Here is an 18,710-nt window from a genome sequence, read left to right as displayed (position 1 = left end):
TGCAGGTCCAGCCTGGGCAGGGAGACTGAGGCCAGGGTCTCCCTACCCAGGCTGGAGTTGCGAGGGGGGGGGGAGAGAGAGAGAGAGTGCTAAAGTTGGCAGGGGGTTTGCAAAGCTGGCTTCCCCGCAATCTTTGCAAACCACTTCCCATCAGCTGAGCTTCGGGCTGGCTCTCTCAGAGCCAGCCCGAAGCACAGCTGATGGGGGGTGTTTGCAAAGATCGCGGGGAAGCCAGCTTCGCAAACCCTCCACTCTCTCTCTCTCTCTCCACCCCTTGCAGGTCCAGCCTGGGCGGGGAGACTGAGGCTAGGGTCTCCCTGCCCAGGCTGGAGTTGCGAGGGGGGGGAGAGAGAGCAGGTGCGCATGCCGAAGTCGGCAGGGGGTTTGCGAAGCTGGCTTCCCCGTCATCTTTGCAAACCCCCCCTCCCATCAGCTGTGCTTCGGGCCGGCTCTCTCAGAGCCAGCCCGAAGCACAGCTGATGGGCGGGTGTTTACAAAGATCGTGGGGAAGCCAGCTTCGCAGCTGTGCTTCAGGCTCTCTTTCGGCGGGGCCTTTGGGACGATCGTGGGGAAGCGCTTCCCCACGATCATCGCAAAGCGATTTCCCCCCATTTAAAACATCGCAATGCGATTGCTTTTGTAATCGCAAATACTCCATCGCTATGCGGATTCATCGTTAAACGGGCGCTCGTTAAGCGAGGCACCACTGTAATATAATGCATTCCACACATGAGGAGCAGAGTTGTGTGTAAAAGCCATTGGTGTGCATTTAGTAAAGTGTATAAATATGTTGTTTGCTAGGGTTGAAGATGGTGTAGGATAAAACTAATGCAGCAATAATAAGCTTTAGAATAAGATAACGATGGGTATTTAGTGAGCTATCTGGAATAAATAGCAGTTAAAAAAAATAAAGACATTACTGAAACTCCACTGACAAAAGTTTCATGTGAAACAAGGATCTAAAACTTAGGACATGATTGAAATAAAATTGTAGCTTCCATGATATTTATCTATTTATTGAATACTACTAATATTTTCATTATTCCAGAGTGAAAACTTTGATGGATTTGTGATTGAAGTTTGGAGTCAGCTGGGAAATCAAAAACAAACGTAAGTTATATGTGTCTATCAAACCACTCAAGCCCTGTGAACAATTGTAAGCATTTCATACATTGGAGCTAGTTTCATTATAAGCATTGGGACTCATCTCAGAGTAAACGGGCTAAAGAACATAATGCAAGTAAGTAATGGTCTCCAGAGTGCATGCCACTGAGTTGTTTTCAGTCATACTTCATAGAGGTGTGGGAACTTCTTCAGTGTGTTTTGTAATAAATATAAGAAAAATTAAGCTGCATTGTAGAAACCCACAACTGTGGCTTCTGGAAATTGGGGTGACACTGGTCCAGAAAGAAATTGAGGTGTGGGTACCTTCCACATGGCCTTGATTTTCTCAAGTTACGGAGTGGGGCATGGTCAGGGTGGCTAACCAGAGTGGGCTCACCCCGTCAGAGCCCGTGGCACTTATCAGCAAGCCCCCAGTAGCCTGGTATGGGCACCTTGGGACCAGTCAGGGAAGAAGGATCCAGGCAGGTACCAACAACAGAGGGCACTGGGGCAGCTGGCTTGGAGGAAAAGATCTGCTCACTAGTGGGAGGTGCGGACTGTAGTAGCATATTTCTTTTCCCATGAAAGTAGAGAATAGAGTAAGTGGTGCTTTGATTTATGAATGTCCCAACTTACGACCATTTCGAGATACAACCAGCTCCGGCTGCAAAATTTTGCTTTGACTTGCGGCCGGAGCTACCATTTGCGAACAGAAAAAGGCAAGGAAAAAAGGCGGGAAATTCAAATTGCTAACTGTTGGTAGGGGAAGAGGCTGCTTCTTTGTAGCTCTTTCACTCCAATGGTTAGAGTGAGTGCAATCGGAGGAGACTTCAGACTACCTGGTAAGGTAAGGTGCTGCTTTCTGGTTTTTAAAAACTGTTCTGGGTGGGTTTTGCAGTGTGGTTTTGGGCTGGGGGGTTATGTTTCCGCACTGTGATAGTTCTTGGGGGGGGGGTTGTTTGTTTTTTCATTTCTGATGGGTCTTGGGGGTTTCTTTGCTTTTTGGGTCCCCCCTTTCCAATGGGTCTTGGAGGGTTTGCTTGCTTTTTGCTTTGCTTTCTTTGCATTTCCGATGGATCTTGGATGCTTCGCTTGTTCTCTGCTTTGCTTTCTTTGCATTTCTGATGGGTCTTGGATGCTTTGCTTGCTTTCTGCTTTGCCTTTTTTGCATTTCTGTTGGGTCTTGCACACTTCATTTGCTTTTCTCCCCCCCCTTCGGCCAGAAGGGATTAATCGCATTTCCGATGGATCTTGCAGTGATTTTATTTTGATGATTTTTTTCCCTTTGGCCAGAACAGATTAATTGCATTTTAATGCATTCCTATGAGAAATGGTGCTTTGACTTACGACCATTTCAAGTTACGACCGGAGTTCTGGAACCAATTAAGTTTATAAGTCGAGGCAGCACTGTACCCAAAACAACTGTTACTATTTTGGAGGGACCCCTGTTATAGGATCCCTTTGTATTAGCCGAGTGGCTACAGAAATGGTTCCTGTGGGCATTTAAACCAATGTTGTTTCTCTGCTCTCTGCAGTTATAAACCAGGCAGAAGCTGAACTTTAAAGGAAAAGAGTAATATTTATTTAGAAAACATATTGACAGGACAGGCTGATTTCAAATCTAGATAGCTGACAATGGGGTAGACTGGAATACATGGCCTGAGGGGGGGGGGTTTATAAAAGTCACTCTCAAGAGAGAAATATTAACAGGTCACAAGGAAGAGAGACATAGGAAATGGTAGGTCTTTTCTTTTCTTTGGGAAAACAGGTCAGCAGAAAAACAGCCATTTAAAAGGCCAGACACAACTGCAGGAGTATACCGGATACCTTGCAGTTGTGGCCAGGTATATATTGGAACCACAAAATGAAGCATCCACACCAGAATCAAAGAACATTAGAGACACTGCAGACTAAAACAACCAGAAAAATCAGCAGTAGCTGAACATGCCCTAAAACAAGCTAGACATGAAATTCTATTTCAAAATACTGAAATACTGGACAACACCTGCAATCATTACGTTAGACTGCACAGGGAAGCCATTGAAATCCACAAACATCAGCAGGACTTCAACAAAAAAGAAGAAAGTTTGAAACTCAACAAAACTTGGCTCCCAGCACTGAAAAATACAGCGTGCAAAACGTCAATGAACTCTAGCCAGCCACAAGGACCGGTGATCACTACACACAGAAGACCAACTAACAACACCCATCAGTCACAGTGACAGATAATCTCTTCTTATCACAGCAATACACCCACAACAAAAACACACTGATCACCATAATCGCCCATCTCCTGCAAAGGACAAAAGCTGCTCTCACAAGCCATAAATACTCAACTCCCAAACAAACTGCACCAGAGCACAGAGTGCTGTTCTCTGAAGATGCCGGCCACAGAGACTGGCGAAACATTATGAAGAACAACCTTCAGAACACGGCCAAAGAGCTGTGGAGGGAGAAAAAAAGAAGGAATTATTCTCTGCCTGCTACAGAGTACAGTATGCAAAGGTAGGGACCTAGGTTCCAATCCTACACACACTTCCCCAGGAATAAGCCCCACTGAACACAGCAAAGCTTATTTCCAAGATGTGCAGGTGCATGATAATAATAATAACCTTAAAATTGCAGAGCCCATGGATCATCAAGTCTAGCCCCTGTAAAGGAGTCACTGTGGGGAATTGAACCCCCAACTTCTACCTTTGCAGCCAGGGACCCAAATCATTGAGCTGTCCAGATTCTGGCCAACACAAAAGTTGCCAACCAACATGTGCAACCCCTGACTATAGAAGCACAGGCCAAAAGCCTGAACCATGTCATATCAACAACATGGGTAGTCAACCCCTCAATCAGTAGTTTTTCCCTTCTGAAGGCAATGCATCACACTTCAGTTAAAGAAATTGTGTGTGTGATCTACCTGCATTGACTTAATTCATCCACTTCTCACTTTCACTGAAAATAGCTACCGAGAATGCTACAATCTGGAGGAAATCCTACTGTCATATTTAAGAACCACATCATGGCAAAGTGAGTACACCTTACTTAAGGCATTGCTTTCTCAGGCAGGTGAAAAAAACATTCAGAAACCACAAATCTTACTCTTTCAAGCAAAGTGACAGGCTTTTGGTGCCTTGAAACGGGTGGACAAGAGCAATCAAGGGATTAATTTTTATCTTGGTAACGGCTTTGATTGTAACACCTAGGCTTTCTTTGATGACATACTGTAGCTGTTTTGTTAAAACCAACGAACTACTGTAGCCAGATTGTAATGTGCAAAAGGAGAGTGAAGTAAGATGACAGTGAGAAAGGAAGCAAAATTACTGGATTTACTGAGCATTTTTTCCATTTTTCCATGCTACCTGTCAGTCAATCCTTCCTTCCTTCCACTGCCCCATATATGGTGCACACATTCTCTGCGCAGTTTGTAATACAATAAAACACATATAAAAACAACAAATACCCAAAAGTAAAGATATAAAATAGATAAAAGTTTTAGCATCTAATTAAAACTTAATTTTCAGTAAAATTAAATGGATTACAATAGATTTGAACATCTCAGCTAGTTAATAAAAGGCTTTAAATAATTTCTTAAACATGGTGAGGGAAGGAGCCTGACAAGCCTCTGTTTGAAGTTTATTCCTAAGGGAAGGGGCGACAACTGAAAAAGCACTCTTGACCTCCTTCAGTGTCACCATTTTTAACATCACAGACTGCAAAAGAGTGGGTGGGATGCGTAGCTGTTTTGTGGCAGAGACTTTCTGACAGATATCAAGGTCCTAAACTGTTAAGGCTTTATAGGTCATGACTAGAAATGAGCATTTGTGCCCCTTTGTCACAAGTTGTCTGGCCACTCAATGATGTCAATACGAATCCAAGGCAGACCTTTCAACATCACAATAATCCAAGTTTATGCACCAACCTCCATTGCTGAGGAGACTGAAATTGAACAATTTTATGAAGATTTACAACACCTTCTAGAACAGGCACCAAAGAAAGATGTTCTTCTCATTCTAGGTGACTGGAATGCCAAAGTAGGGAGTCAAGAGATAAAAGGAACAACAGGGGAGTTTGGCCTTGGAGTTCAAAATGAAGCAGGGCAAAGGCTAATAGAGTTTTGCCAAGAGAACAAGCCGGTCATCACAAACACTCTTCCAACAACACAAGAGGCGACTCTACACATGGAAATCACCAGATGGGCAATATCGAAATCAGATTGATTATATCCTCTGCAGCCAAAGATGGAGAAGCTCTGTACAGTCAGCAAAAACAAGACCTGGAGCTGATTGTGGCTCTGATCATCAGCTTTTCATAGCAAAATTCAAGCTTAAACTGAAGAGAGTAGGAAAAACCACTGGGCTACTCAGGTATAATCTAAATCAAATCCCTTATGAATACACAGTGGAAGTGAAGAACAGATTTAAGGAACTCGATTTGGTGGACATGCAAGAAAGCAAAGTGGCTGTCCAAGGAAGCCTTACAAATAGCAGAAAGGAGAAGGGAAACAAAATGCAGGGGAGATAGGGAAAGTTACAGAAAATTGAATGCAGACTTCCAAAGAATAGCAAGGAGAGACAAGAGAGCCTTCTTAAATGAACAATGCAAAGATATAGAGGAAAATAACAGAAAAGGAAAAACCAGAGATCTGTTCAGGAAAATTGGAGATATCAGAGGAACCTTCTGTGCAAAGATGGACATGATAAAGGACAAAAATGGAAGGGACCTCACAGAAGCAGAAGACATCAAGAAGAGGTGGCAAGAATACACAGAGGAATTATATCAGAAAGATTTGGATATCCCAGACAACCCAGACAATGTAGTTGCTGACCTAGAGCCAGACATCCTGGAGAGTGAAGTCAAGTGGGCCTTAGAAAGCCTGGCTAACAACAAGGCCAATGGAGGTAATGGCATTCCAGCTGAACTATTTAAAATCTTAAAAGATGATGCTGTTAAGATGCTACATTCAATATGCCAGCAAGTTTGGAAAACTCAGCAGTGGCCAGAGGACTGGAAAAGATCAGTTTACATCCCAATTCCAAAGAAGGGAAGTGCCAAAGAATGCTCCAACTACCGCACAATTGCACTCATCTCACACACTAGCAAGGTTATGCTCAAAATCCTACAAGGTAGGCTTCAGCAATATGTGGACCGAGAACTCCCAGAAGTACAAGCGGGATTCCGAAGGGGCAGAGGAACTCGAGACCAAATTGCTAACATGCGCTGGATTATGGAGAAAGCCAGAGAGTTCCAGAAAAACATCTACTTCTGCTTCATTGATTATGCAAAAGCCTTTGACTGTGTGGACCACAGCAAACTATGGCAAGTCCTTAAAGAAATGGGCGTGCCTGACCACCTTATCCATCTCCTGAGAAACCTATATGTGGGACAGGAAGCAACAGTTAGAAGTGGATATGGAACAACTGATTGGTTCAAAATTGGGAAAGGAGTACGACAAGGCTGTATATTGTCCCCCAGCTTATTTAATTTATATGCAGAATACATCATGCGGAAGGCTGGACTGGAGGAATCCCAAGCAGGAATTAAGATTGCCGGAAGAAATATCAACAACCTCCCATATGCAGATGATACCACTCTGATGGCAGAAAGTGAGGAGGAACTAAAGAACCTTGTCATGAGGGTGAAAGAGGAGAGTGCAAAAAACGGTCTGAAACTCAACATCAAAAAAACTAAGATCATGGCCACTGGTCCCATCACCTCCTGGGAAATAGAAGGGGAAGATATGGAGGCAGTGACAGATTTTACTTTCTTGGGCTCCATAATCACTGCAGATGGAGTCAGCAGCCACGAAATTAGAAGACGCCTGCTTCTTGGGAGGAAAGCGATGACAAACCTTGACAGCATCTTAAAAAGCAGAGACATCACCTTGCCAACAAAAGTCCGAATAGTCAAAGCTATGGTTTTTCCTGTAGTGATGTATGGAAGTGAGAGCTGGACCATAAAGAAAGCTGACCACCGAAGAATTGATGCCTGTGAATTGTGGTGCTGGAGGAGACTCTTGAGAGTCCCCTGGACTGCAAGGAGAACAAACCTATCAATTCTAAAGGAAATCAACCCTGAGTGTTCACTGGAAGGACAGATCCTGAAGCTGAGGCTCCAATACTTTGGCCATCTCATGAGAAGAGAAGACTCCCTAGAAAGGGACAAACCCAGACCTACTGGGATCTGCCACACTTTCACTAAGCTGCCACCAACCATTCCCTATAAGAAGTCACACAGACTAGGGATGGATTTTCAACAAATAAAAGAATAAGGTTTATTTAAAACAACACACAGGGAAAATAAAATGATCAGGTGAATAAGATATAGTAACGTGGCTTAGTCTCATTCATACATGCACACAGTTTGGTTCACACAGAACACTTAACTTGAAGCACAGACCCTGAACCTATCAGTTCTGGCTAACCATACAGACACCTGAACCTATCAGGTTGGTACTGACTGACACACAGTAGTACCCTGTCTGACACACAGACTCCCACACCAGCTTCTTCTTCCCAGCTGCTGCTTCTTCTCCCTTCCACACACGCTCCACATATATATACAGTACAGCCCCTCCTCCTGATGTCCCGCCTTCCACTCCCCATAGGATGGAACTTTCCCTCCAAACCCATGACAGACAGGTAACATCAGTGCTGTATGTAACACCTCCCCTCTTTATAAGTTGTTTTGTAGGGGGAAAGCTAAGGTGCTTTTCACCAAAAAACAACCTGGATAAAACACACAAAAACAGTTATACATACAATATCATACTTACTTATACTTACATTCTAAGTTAACCATATCAATTTAGGCATTTAAACATTTACCATATACATTACATCAAGTTACCTTTATTCATACAAACCAAGTTCAAAAAACAGGTACATTTAACTTTTTGTCATCAATATATACATAGTCCATGTTTCTTTCGCCGTCTTCATTCTTCGGGTCTTCTTGAAAAGGCGTCAGCAACACAGTTCACTGACCCTCTGACCACCTTCACTTCAAAGTCATAGTCCTGCAAGTTTAAAGCCCACCTCATAAGTTTGCTATTGTGGGTTTTCATTGTCTTTAACCATTGCAGTGGTGAATGGTCAGTGCACAGAACAAAATGTCTTCCCCAGATGTAAGGCTTGGCCTTCTGGATCGCGTAGACTATGGCCAGACACTCCTTCTCCACGGTTGCCAAATGTCTCTCACCTTTCTGGAGTTTCCTACTCAGGTAGGACACTGGATGCTGGTCACCATTCTCATCCTCCTGGCAAAGAACTGCTCCTACCCCGCTGTTAGACGCATCGGTGTAGATGATGAACTCCCGGTCGAAGTCTGGAGCACGCAGCACTGGATAGTTGATGAGCGCCTGCTTCAACCTCTGGAACGCCTCCTCACAGTCGCTGGTCCACGGGATGCGGTCATCAGCCTTCTTCCTCGTCAGATCGGTCAGCGGAGCCGCAATCTCGCTAAACCTCGGGATGAACTTTCTGTAGTAGCCCACCAACCCAAGAAATGATTTGACTTTTTTCTTGGTGTTGGGTCTGGGCCAATCACGAACTGCTTCTATCTTGGCCTCTAGGGGTTTTATCACTCCTCCCCCTACCATATGACCCAAGTATTTTATTTCTGGGCTACCCAGCTGCAGTTTGTTCTCTTTGCAGAGCCTAGGCCAAAGCACTTCCTCCCCTGGGTCAAAGTGCCTCTCTCTGCCTTCCTGGTCATCCCAAGTTTTCTTTCTGACCTTTTGAGCTTGCAGGGTCTCTGCTGCTAGCTCTAGGTTTCTCTTTAGGTCATTCCTTAAAGAGTCTATATATGTCACAACGTCTTGTGGGTCATCCTGGGTGATCTGCTCCCAATTTTGTTTGATCAAATCAAGGGGCCCTTTCACCCTTCTCCCAAATAAAAGTTCAAACGGGCTGAACCCGGTACTGGCTTGTGGCACTGATCGATAAGCAAACAAAAGGGATTGCAGCTTCTGGTCCCAATTGTTTGGATTCTCTGCCAAGTAAGCCCTAATCATGCGCATCAGAGTCCCATTGAACTTTTCCGTTAACCCATTACTTTCAGGGTGATAGGCAGTGGTTTCCTTGTGTTTAATTCCACAGATTTGCCATAAGCGTTTCATGAGCTTTGATGTGAACGAGGCGCCCAAATCTGTGATTATTTCTGAGGCAAATCCCATCCTGGACATATACCCCACCAAGGCATCTGCCACTGTGTTAGTTTCAATGTTAGTCAAGGGTATGGCTTCAGGGTACCTCGTGGCATGGTCCACAATGGTGAGAATGAACCTGTTCCCCCTCTTTGTGGCCTTGGGCAAAGGTCCCACAATATCCACCCCTATGCATTTGAACGGAGTGTCAATCACAGGCAAAGGGCACAACTTTGCTTTGGTCCTGTCGCGGCTATTCCCCTGCCTTTGACACACATCACATCGTTTACAGAACTCCCTGATCTGCTTCCCTATGTCAGGCCAGTAAAAATTCTGTGTGATTCTCTGCTGTGTCTTGTTCACCCCTAAGTGCGCAGCAAACATGTCAGAGTGCCCCCTTTGTAAGATCATGGGGCGATACTTTTCAGGTACCACTAGCTGACTTCTGATCCCATCTCCCCCTTTTGAGATATTCCTCAGGGTCTCTCTATACAAAATCCCCCTTTTCTCTAGAAATCTCACTGGGGTTTCAGGTGCTAGCTGGGCGTCAGTCACCTGTTCAAAACACTTTTGGAGAGTGGCGTCTGCCTTTTGCTCTTGTCCAAATCTGCTGTCTGTGGTTAAGGTTTCCACCACAGCTTCTGAACTCCCCCCACCTGCTTCCGTCTCGGGCTCATCATTACCCCCCTGAACTGTCCCCGTGGTGGCTTGTGAACGTGTAATCACTAGCACCCGTTTCACATGTTCAGCCAGGTCATTTCCCACGAGCACGGCTGCTGGCAGAGTCGATGAAATCGCTAGCCGCCAAACTCCCCTCCAGCCTTGAAAGTTCACAGGTACCTCCGCTACTGGCAGTGAGATTACCTGCCCCTCAATCCCTGCCACCTTCATGCTCTCATTTGGGATTACATACTCCCTAGGAATAATATCTGGATGGCACAGGGTCACCTGGGAACAAGTGTCCCGCAGCCCCCGATACTGATGGTCAAGTATTCCTACGTCCACCCCTGCTGTCTCAAACAACTGAGAATCTGTTCTCACGAGCAAGCATCGCTTGACCTCCACAAGAGGACCATTTTCCTCAGCCTGATCAGCAGATGTACTTGTTCCAGATTGAGTAGCCATGGCAACAGGCTCCCTCAGTGACAATGAGCCTTGCTCTTTCTGGACACAGAACACAGCTTTTGGCTTGGTTCCACTCAACTCCTGAGGCACAATTCCTTTTAGCTGCTTTAATTTCTCACACTCTGAGATTAGATGGCCCTTTCCCTGACAGAAGTAACATTTTCTGCTATATTTTGAGTCTTTCTCATCCTGTTTTGGTTTTCCCTCCAAAATCTGAGGTCTTGGTTTCATGTCTGAGGGCTTCCCTTCACCATGGGCCCCTCCCCCTTGCTGGCTTTTCCCTGGTCCCTGAGAGTACTTGCTGTAGGTTTCTTTAGGTTTCCCCATCGCTTTCCCCTCACCCAAGGGCTTTCTTATTTGGGAAATAAAATCTGCGATCTCGGCTGCTTCTGCCACAGATTTCGGTTTCCTTTCCCTCACCTGGAATTTCAGTTCCCCATGCAGGACTGAATAGAACTGTTCCAGCGCTATCAAGTCTTTGAGCTGCTGAAAGGTCTCTGTCCCCTCCTGAGATAGCCATTTCTCTAGCAGCCTCACCAATTGGGCCCCCACTTGGGTAAAAGTCTGCTCTGGTTTCTTGGTGATTGACCTGAATCTTTGCCTCAGCTGTTCCGCATTTATCCCATGTCTTGCAAACACCAGTTTTTTAAACTCTGCAAAATCTTTCATCAGTTCCTGTGGCATCTCTGAATAAACCTCAGCAAGGCTGCCACTGATTAAAGATCGCATGATGGTCATCTTCTCAGTTTCCCTTACTGAGAAGTCCACAAACGCTCTTTCCACTAGGGAAAAGAACACCTCAGGACAATCTCCCTTGTGGTACACAGGGAATTTCTTCAGGTCAGCTTTAGACAATTGGCCTCCCTCAGAATCCCTATTGTTATTACTGTTCTGATTCATCAGTTCCAATTTCCTTAATTCAAACGCCATTTTCTCTCTCTGCAATTCCAATTCAAATTGCCTCTGTTTCTCTCTTTCCCTTTGCTCCATTTCAAATTGCCTTTCCCTTTCTTCCCTTCTTTCTCTCTCTAATCTTTCCTCCATTTCCCTCACCCTCAGTTCATGCTGTTGGGCTAGGAGTATTTTTCTGAGTTCTGGGTTTTGTTCTCCCGTGCTGTCACCCTGCACTGAGCCAAATTCATCCTCAGAACCTTGGTCAACCTGGGGGTCTTTCACTTCACCCATTTCTGCCATTTGGCTTCGAGTCAAGGGCATAATCCCCCCCCCCAGAACAGGCTGCTTTCAAAAGTCAAGCCTCAAAATAAAACAACCACTTTTTTTTTCTTTTGCCTCAGAACCAGCTTTCTCTATAGATTGCTGCTGTTCTTCAGCACTAACTTGCAACTGTAGCCAGCCGGAGTCCACCCCCCTCTGCTAGGCCTCTCAGCAGACAAGCTAGCTCACTGCTATTTCACAGTTTTGCCTCAGCTTTTTTCCCGCCAAAACCAGGTTGCCTCAGAGCTCCCTAATCTAGCCCCCAATCTGAGGTTACACGTTCTTCTACTAGTGCACCCCCCCGTGAGGCACACCTAGAAGATTACCTACGCGCTCTCAGATTGTCCCTGACTAGACCCCCCTTGCTCTGGGCACTCTTGCCAAGGCTTTGCTGGACCACTGGACAACTGGACCAGTCGTATCCCACACGCTGGACACCAATCAATGTGACAAACCCAGACCTACTGGGATCTGCCACACTTTCACTAAGCTGCCACCAACCATTCCCTATAAGAAGTCACACAGACTAGGGATGGATTTTCAACAAATAAAAGAATAAGGTTTATTTAAAACAACACACAGGGAAAATAAAATGATCAGGTGAATAAGATATAGTAACGTGGCTTAGTCTCATTCATACATGCACATAGTTTGGTTCACACAGAACACTTAACTTGAAGCACAGACCCTGAACCTATCAGTTCTGGCTAACCATACAGACACCTGAACCTATCAGGTTGGTACTGACTGACACACAGTAGTACCCTGTCTGACACACAGACTCCACACCAGCTTCTTCTTCCCAGCTGCTGCTTCTTCTCCCTTCCACACACGCTCCACATATATATACAGTACAGCCCCTCCTCCTGATGTCCCGCCTTCCACTCCCCATAGGATGGAACTTTCCCTCCAAACCCATGACAGACAGGTAACATCAGTGCTGTATGTAACAATGTATGGAAGTGAGAGCTGGACCATAAAGAAAGCTGACCGCCGAAGAATTGATGCCTGTGAATTGTGGTGCTGGAGGAGACTCTTGAGAGTCCCCTGGACTGCAAGGAGAACAAACCTATCAATTCTAAAGGAAATCAACCCTGAGTGTTCACTGGAAGGACAGATCCTGAAGCTGAGGCTCCAATACTTTGGCCATCTCATGAGAAGAGAAGACTCCCTAGAAAAGACCTTAATGTTGGGAAAGTGTGAAGGCAAGAGGAGAAGGGGACGACAGAGGATGAGATGGTTGGACAGCGTCACCGAAGCAACCAACATGAATCTGACCCAACTCCGGGAGGCAGTGGAAGATAGGAGGGCCTGGCGTGCTCTGGTCTATACGGTCACGAAGAGTCGGACACGACTAAACGATGAAACGAAACGTCTGGCCACTCAGATGAGGATGCGGGGCAGGGATTCCTGCAGCACTGCCTTTGAATAGCCAGCTGCTGGAGGAGGCGGAGAAAGGAAATCCGGGCTCCTGCCTGAATTGGAAGATTATGCAACCAAGAAGGACAGAGCAGTATATACTGGCTGGTGAGTGGATGTGCTGGGGGTGGGGAGGGAATTAGTTATTATTTTGCATAAAGAAATGAAGAAACTTCTCACACTTTAGTATCCTACCTTCAAAACACAGCAGCTAGTGCAAAATGTACTTCTCCCAGTCTGCCTTAGCATCACAGTTGTCCCAATCTCAGACATACTGACAGGACCAAGAGATCCTAGACCTTGTGATGTATTATCGACTGTTTGCATCACATTTTGCCTCCTACAGTGGACCCTCTAGTTACGGAATTAATCCGTATTGGAACGGTGGCTGCAGGTCGAAAAGTCTGTAGGTCGAGTCTCCATTGACCTACAATGCATTGAAAACCAATTAATCCCGTAACCGGCCATTTTTGTTCCATTATTTTTGTTTTTTTTTTCTGGTCTGTAGGTCGATTCTCCAGCTGCAAGTCGAACCTAAATTTTGCAGCCAGAGAAGTCTGTAACTCGAAAAGTCTGTAAGTTGAGCCGTCTGTAAGTTGAGGGTCCACTGTATGAGTAACTTGATTTGCTTGTGAAAATACAGAATCAATCTCTACCTTCTGCTTTAGCTTGGAACTGGAGAGTGGAGTGGAATCTTTTTTTATGCCTCTTCACTGACATGTGTGCCTCAGTACAGTGGTGCCTCACTTAACGATTGCCCCACATTACGATGAATCTGCTTTATGATGGTCTTTTTGCGATTGCAATTGCAATCGCAAAACAATGGTCTAAATGGGGGAATTTCACTTAGCGACGATTGGTTCCCTGCTTTGGGAACCTATTTTCGCCTTACGACGATCAAAAACAGCTGACCATCGGGTATTCAAAATGGCCACCGGGTGCTTAAAATGGCTCCCCGCTGTGCTTAGGAACGGATTCCTCACTATACAGGCAGCGAAAATGGCTGCCGTATGAAGGATCTTCGCTGGACGGTGTGTTTTTACCCCATTGGAACGCATTGAATGGGTTTCAGTGCATTTCAGTGGGGTTTTTAATTTCGCTTTATGATGGTTTCGCTTAATGGCGATTTTCCTGGAATGGATTATCGTCGTTAAGCGAGTCACCACTGTATGCTGAACCTGTTGTACATAATGTACTTTCCTGGAAGGTGCAGGTTTGTAGTCTAGAGGTTGCTGTAAACCCACTTTGGTTGCTGGAGGCCCAGGAGCCATTCTTGGTAGCACAGAATGGTTTCTTTTAATTTTTTATCAGCCACAATCGACCTGAGTATAAGCAGCCTTGTTTTTATTATACAGGTGACCCCCTGTCTGTTTTTTTTTCCAGTGCATGGAGCTACCCCGTTTCCCTGAAAATAAGACCTAACCTCAAAATAAGCCCGAGTATGATTTTTCAGGATGCTTGTAATATAAGCCCTACCTCAAAAATAAGCCCCAGTTAAGTGAAACCCTGCTCTCCACCATTGTGCAGTAACTAGAAAATGACTGTATTTGAATAAATGCAGATTGTTGTACATGAAAAAAAAACACTCCCTGAAAATAAGCCCTAGTGTGTTTTTGGAGCAAAAATTAATATAAGACCCAGTGTTATTTTCGGGGAAACAGTACATTTGAAGAGGTGCCTTTCAGTAGCTTGCGTCTAGTATGTTTAAAAAGCATCTTTGGCCACATGTTTGTTGCAGGCTGGTAAGAGTATTCTCTGAGGCGCTCTCGCCAGGGTGCCATCTGCCACAGCATGGCCTCCCAGAAATGCGAGAACGAAAGGACCTTCTCTGTAGCCATTTACAGTCTGTGGAATGCCCTTATTAAGGTGATCTTTCTGGCATTCTTATTTATATACATATACTTGAGAATACATTGATATACGTATAAATGAGAATCTTTGGAAGAAAATTATGTCTTTTATTAAAAAACTATGTTTTATAAAAAAACTATGTCACATAAGGTATGTGAAGTGTATTCTGCTGCTTGGAATTTGTCTCTGTGTTCATGCTCTGTCCACATGGTGGCAATATTGTAATAGCCATCTTTTTGGCCCTTGTAAATCTTTCTTTTCCCTTGGCAAGTTACAAAGAAAGGCTATAAAATCATCATAGGTCTGTCCTGCTGTTCTTTTTTTTGGTATCTGCATTTATATGTTGATGATCTTAATCAGGTTGCAGTGATTTGAAAGGGAGGAAGAAGCACTGGTTAATTAGGTTCTGATGATTTGCTGCTTTTAATCTGGGATAAGTGCTCCCATAAGTAATAGCAGTCGTTATATCAAGTGAGGTGAAAGGAATGGAGTTCAACTCTGGGTGCAAGTACTGCTGACCTACAAATGATGTGAGCCTGGGGAGAAGGATGTGTAGCTAAAACATCCACTGAATCTTTTCTGCCATTAAGGTCTGCTGATTCAGGATAATAACTCCTCAGCAATGTGCAAAACAGATTTTGAATGCAGAATGGTGGGATTTGGAAGAGGACAAGGCTCCTTAGAGGGAAGGAGATTTACCATATTTGCCGGCGTATAAGACGACTGGGCATATAAGGCGACCCCCCAACATTTCCACTCAAAATATAGAGTTGTTATATACTTGCGGTATAAGACTACCCCCTCTTCCACACACCTTCCACACAGCAAATGAAAGGTGCTATTCATTGTCACCATTGTACAGCCGCAGTGCGACCGCAGCACCTCCGGCCTGCCCCTGCATCTCCCTGTGATCAGCACTAGTGCGCATGTGTGAGCTCTGCATAGACAAGGGGCGGGCCAGAGTGGCACTACTTCCCGCCGAGCAGAACGGGCCAGTCACGTCGAAAAGGCTGGCACCCCTGTCTCGCTGCTGATGCTTGCCACAGCTGCACTGGATACCGCGTGATACTGGACGGTATGTAGAATGAGGTGGGCAGGCATCAGGAGGCTACTATGGGCACCGGGCAAGCATTGGAAGGCCACTACGGGCAGCTATGTCTCTACCAACTGAAGTGCACCTGGTGTATAAGACGACCCCCCCGACTTGGAGGCATGTTTTTCAGGGCAAAAAAGTAGTCTTATACGCCAGCAAATACAGTAAGTACAAGGAAGGAATCCTAATTCAGAGCAGTTGTAGGGATTCCTATTGTATATGCTGATTGAAAAGTATCTACAATATTTGTAAGTTCTCACTTAATTACATAGGAGCTTGTACTTCCTAAGTAACAAATGAGGTCTCCATATTCAGAGCAGAATGGGAAGATCATTCCCATTTATATACCCTTGAATGAGGGTGCATCATGAACTGTTGAATGCCAGAGGTTGGGATTTTGATGCTCCACTGTCCCTACTTGACAGGGGCTGATGACCTGTAGGGTCCCTTTCAGCTCTTCACTTCTAAAATGATGATGATGATTGAATCCTCTGCTCACTCAGAACTTTTTTCTCACTTTGAATGGTAGCTGTGGTGTTTTTATTAAGCTAAGATAGAACTATGGCTGTGAAAACCAGTCTCTGCTTTCTCTGCCTTTTGCTTACACTTGTATTTTCTTAGCTCCTTTGGTGGACATAGGACAGGTGAAGTTCCTATTACGTTGTGCTCATTCTGCATGAATGCCAGATTATCCCTACCTTGCTTTTGAAGTATATATGGCAAAAACAAAATACAAATAAAAAAATAAGGAAGACAAAAAAGGCGTGGCACCTTAAATACTAACTGCTACACGCTTTTGAAATGTGTTCTATTTCCAGAACTATATTTGGGTTGGAAGAGTTAAAGAGTGGTGTCCTGATTGTTACCAAATATCCCTTGCAAATATTTATAGTTGTCTTTGATTTACCATTTCTGCCTCCTTACAATTCAGGACATTAATGAGGCCCTGGATCAATATTAAGCTTGACTCCAAGCAGAGGAAGACACTGTTACTTCTTTGTTTAGGCTGATATTAGACAGTAGATGGTGCCACCTTCACACAGTTGAAGAGTTGCTTTGACTGTGAGCTGCAGCTACATCTGCATTTGACCTTCAGGTATCTTATTAACTGTGGGAGTAAAAGAACAAAACTTGTTGGCACATCATTACTTCAGTCTGAGCCTTGGAAATTTAACCTATTAATCAAAGGCTTAGTGTGAGTTGCTTTCTTCCTAGGTATCGCCTAGAGCAGTGGAAGGACAACCATCAATAACTCATTCTTGAACTGAGATGCCTTTTTAAAACTGTGGCTTTAATCTTTCATATTGTTTATCTCTAAGGATGACTTCATTTTGGTGATCATATTTTAATTCCCATGGGAGAATCTCTGATTTTGGGGGGAAGAGTGGCCATCAAACGTGACTCCTAGTTATAGTGAAGGGGTGACTCTTAAGGGCATGTGACCAGTACTGGGTGCTGAGATAAACTTTTGGGCAAGGTCAGCAGGATTAGCAGGTTCTAGTAGAACAGAGCAGCTCCATAGTGTCTGAAAATATGATTAATGAATTAGAAGAAGAAAGAAGGAGCAAAAAAGGGCAAATCCAGCATTGCATATGTAGACATATGGCATTATTAGAGATACTGTGGCCAGAAAGATTTTTTTTAAGCCTTAATTGGCTCAGGATAGATTCTCAAAGTAGTCTGTGCCTTAGAGGACCTGTGAATTTAAATTTGATGATGCCAATGTATGCAGTGAATATTTAATGATGTTCTGAAATGAAGATGGTTTGCTCCTGGCTCTTTGTACTTCCTACAAATGCAAAGTGTATTTTTCCTTCCCTTTCCTCCCAAGTTGACAGTGATAATACGGGAAAATATGGCCCTCGTGCAGTAAAGACTACTGTTGAGATGAGCAGGAATATAATTTATAGGATGTTTTAAAATGGGCTTTCAGCTAGGGTTGTTTGGGGATGGTCGAGTGCAGGCGTGCTTGATTTACATGGCCTATTTATGGTGACAAATGGAAGCACGCTCAAATGAAGCCTAAGCATTAACCACTAATCCCTTGAATTGTCATGAAGTGCTCTTAGGCCAGACAGATGGCTTGACACGTTAGGCCGCCAGTACTTAAATCTTCCTGGCAGCTTTTCTTGCAGAAGCAACTGCCATCCGTATCCCACCTTTGCCACAAATCAGGTAAAACTGTAAAATACAAGTTGGGTAACAAAACTCTCACATTGATAGATGTCCTCACAGAAGGTGCAGGCCAAGATCTCTCTGTGGCTGATGCTGGTAGAGAGGAGGTGTTCTCTGTTGCCAACCCCATTAGTGTTGGGATACGAGCAGAGACGTCTAACTAGTTGGTCCTACCTTTTCCTCTTGCTTAGTATGTGTTTCTATGCATATTTATTTACACAGTATAATACTGCATGGCATCTTTTTCAATTTTGCAAGAGAAAATGAAGGGTCCAGGAGAAACACAGCCAGCTGAGCTCAGGCAGAGGCAGAGTGATGTTGTCATTTTGTGCATTAAGGATGTTGAGGTTGTAGAAATAGGTGACAGTTGAGAAAACTTATGCCAAATAAAACTCTGTTACCTTTTAAGAAGTCATGAGACTCATTGTTGGTTTTGCTGTAGTGTACCATAACACAATTATTCTCTTGAAAAACCCCTACAAGTAAATAGCTGGTTTACTCTGTTCCGTACCCAATCTTAGATAGTTAGATGCCAAAACCATCTATAGCAGAGTAGTGATTTCAACATCTTGCCATTGCTTCCTTCTGTAT

General features: G+C 44.4%; 1 protein-coding gene across 6 annotated transcripts in view; it reads left to right on the top strand.

Moving 5' to 3' along the window:
- CHID1 (chitinase domain containing 1) overlaps positions 1–18,710 on the top strand; it is a 131,344-nt gene that overhangs the window by 10,681 nt on the left and 101,953 nt on the right. For all 6 annotated transcript variants that reach the window (XM_072985630.2, XM_072985631.2, XM_078383669.1 and 3 more), the window contains one exon: positions 1,049–1,110. In XM_072985630.2, coding sequence (XP_072841731.2) covers positions 1,049–1,110 — 62 coding nt within the window. The remainder of the gene's footprint in view (positions 1–1,048; positions 1,111–18,710) is intronic.

Source organism: Pogona vitticeps, chromosome 1 (genome assembly GCF_051106095.1).
Source record: "Pogona vitticeps strain Pit_001003342236 chromosome 1, PviZW2.1, whole genome shotgun sequence".
Taxonomy (NCBI): domain Eukaryota; kingdom Metazoa; phylum Chordata; class Lepidosauria; order Squamata; family Agamidae; genus Pogona; species Pogona vitticeps.
This window is presented reverse-complemented; position numbering and strand designations above follow the sequence as displayed.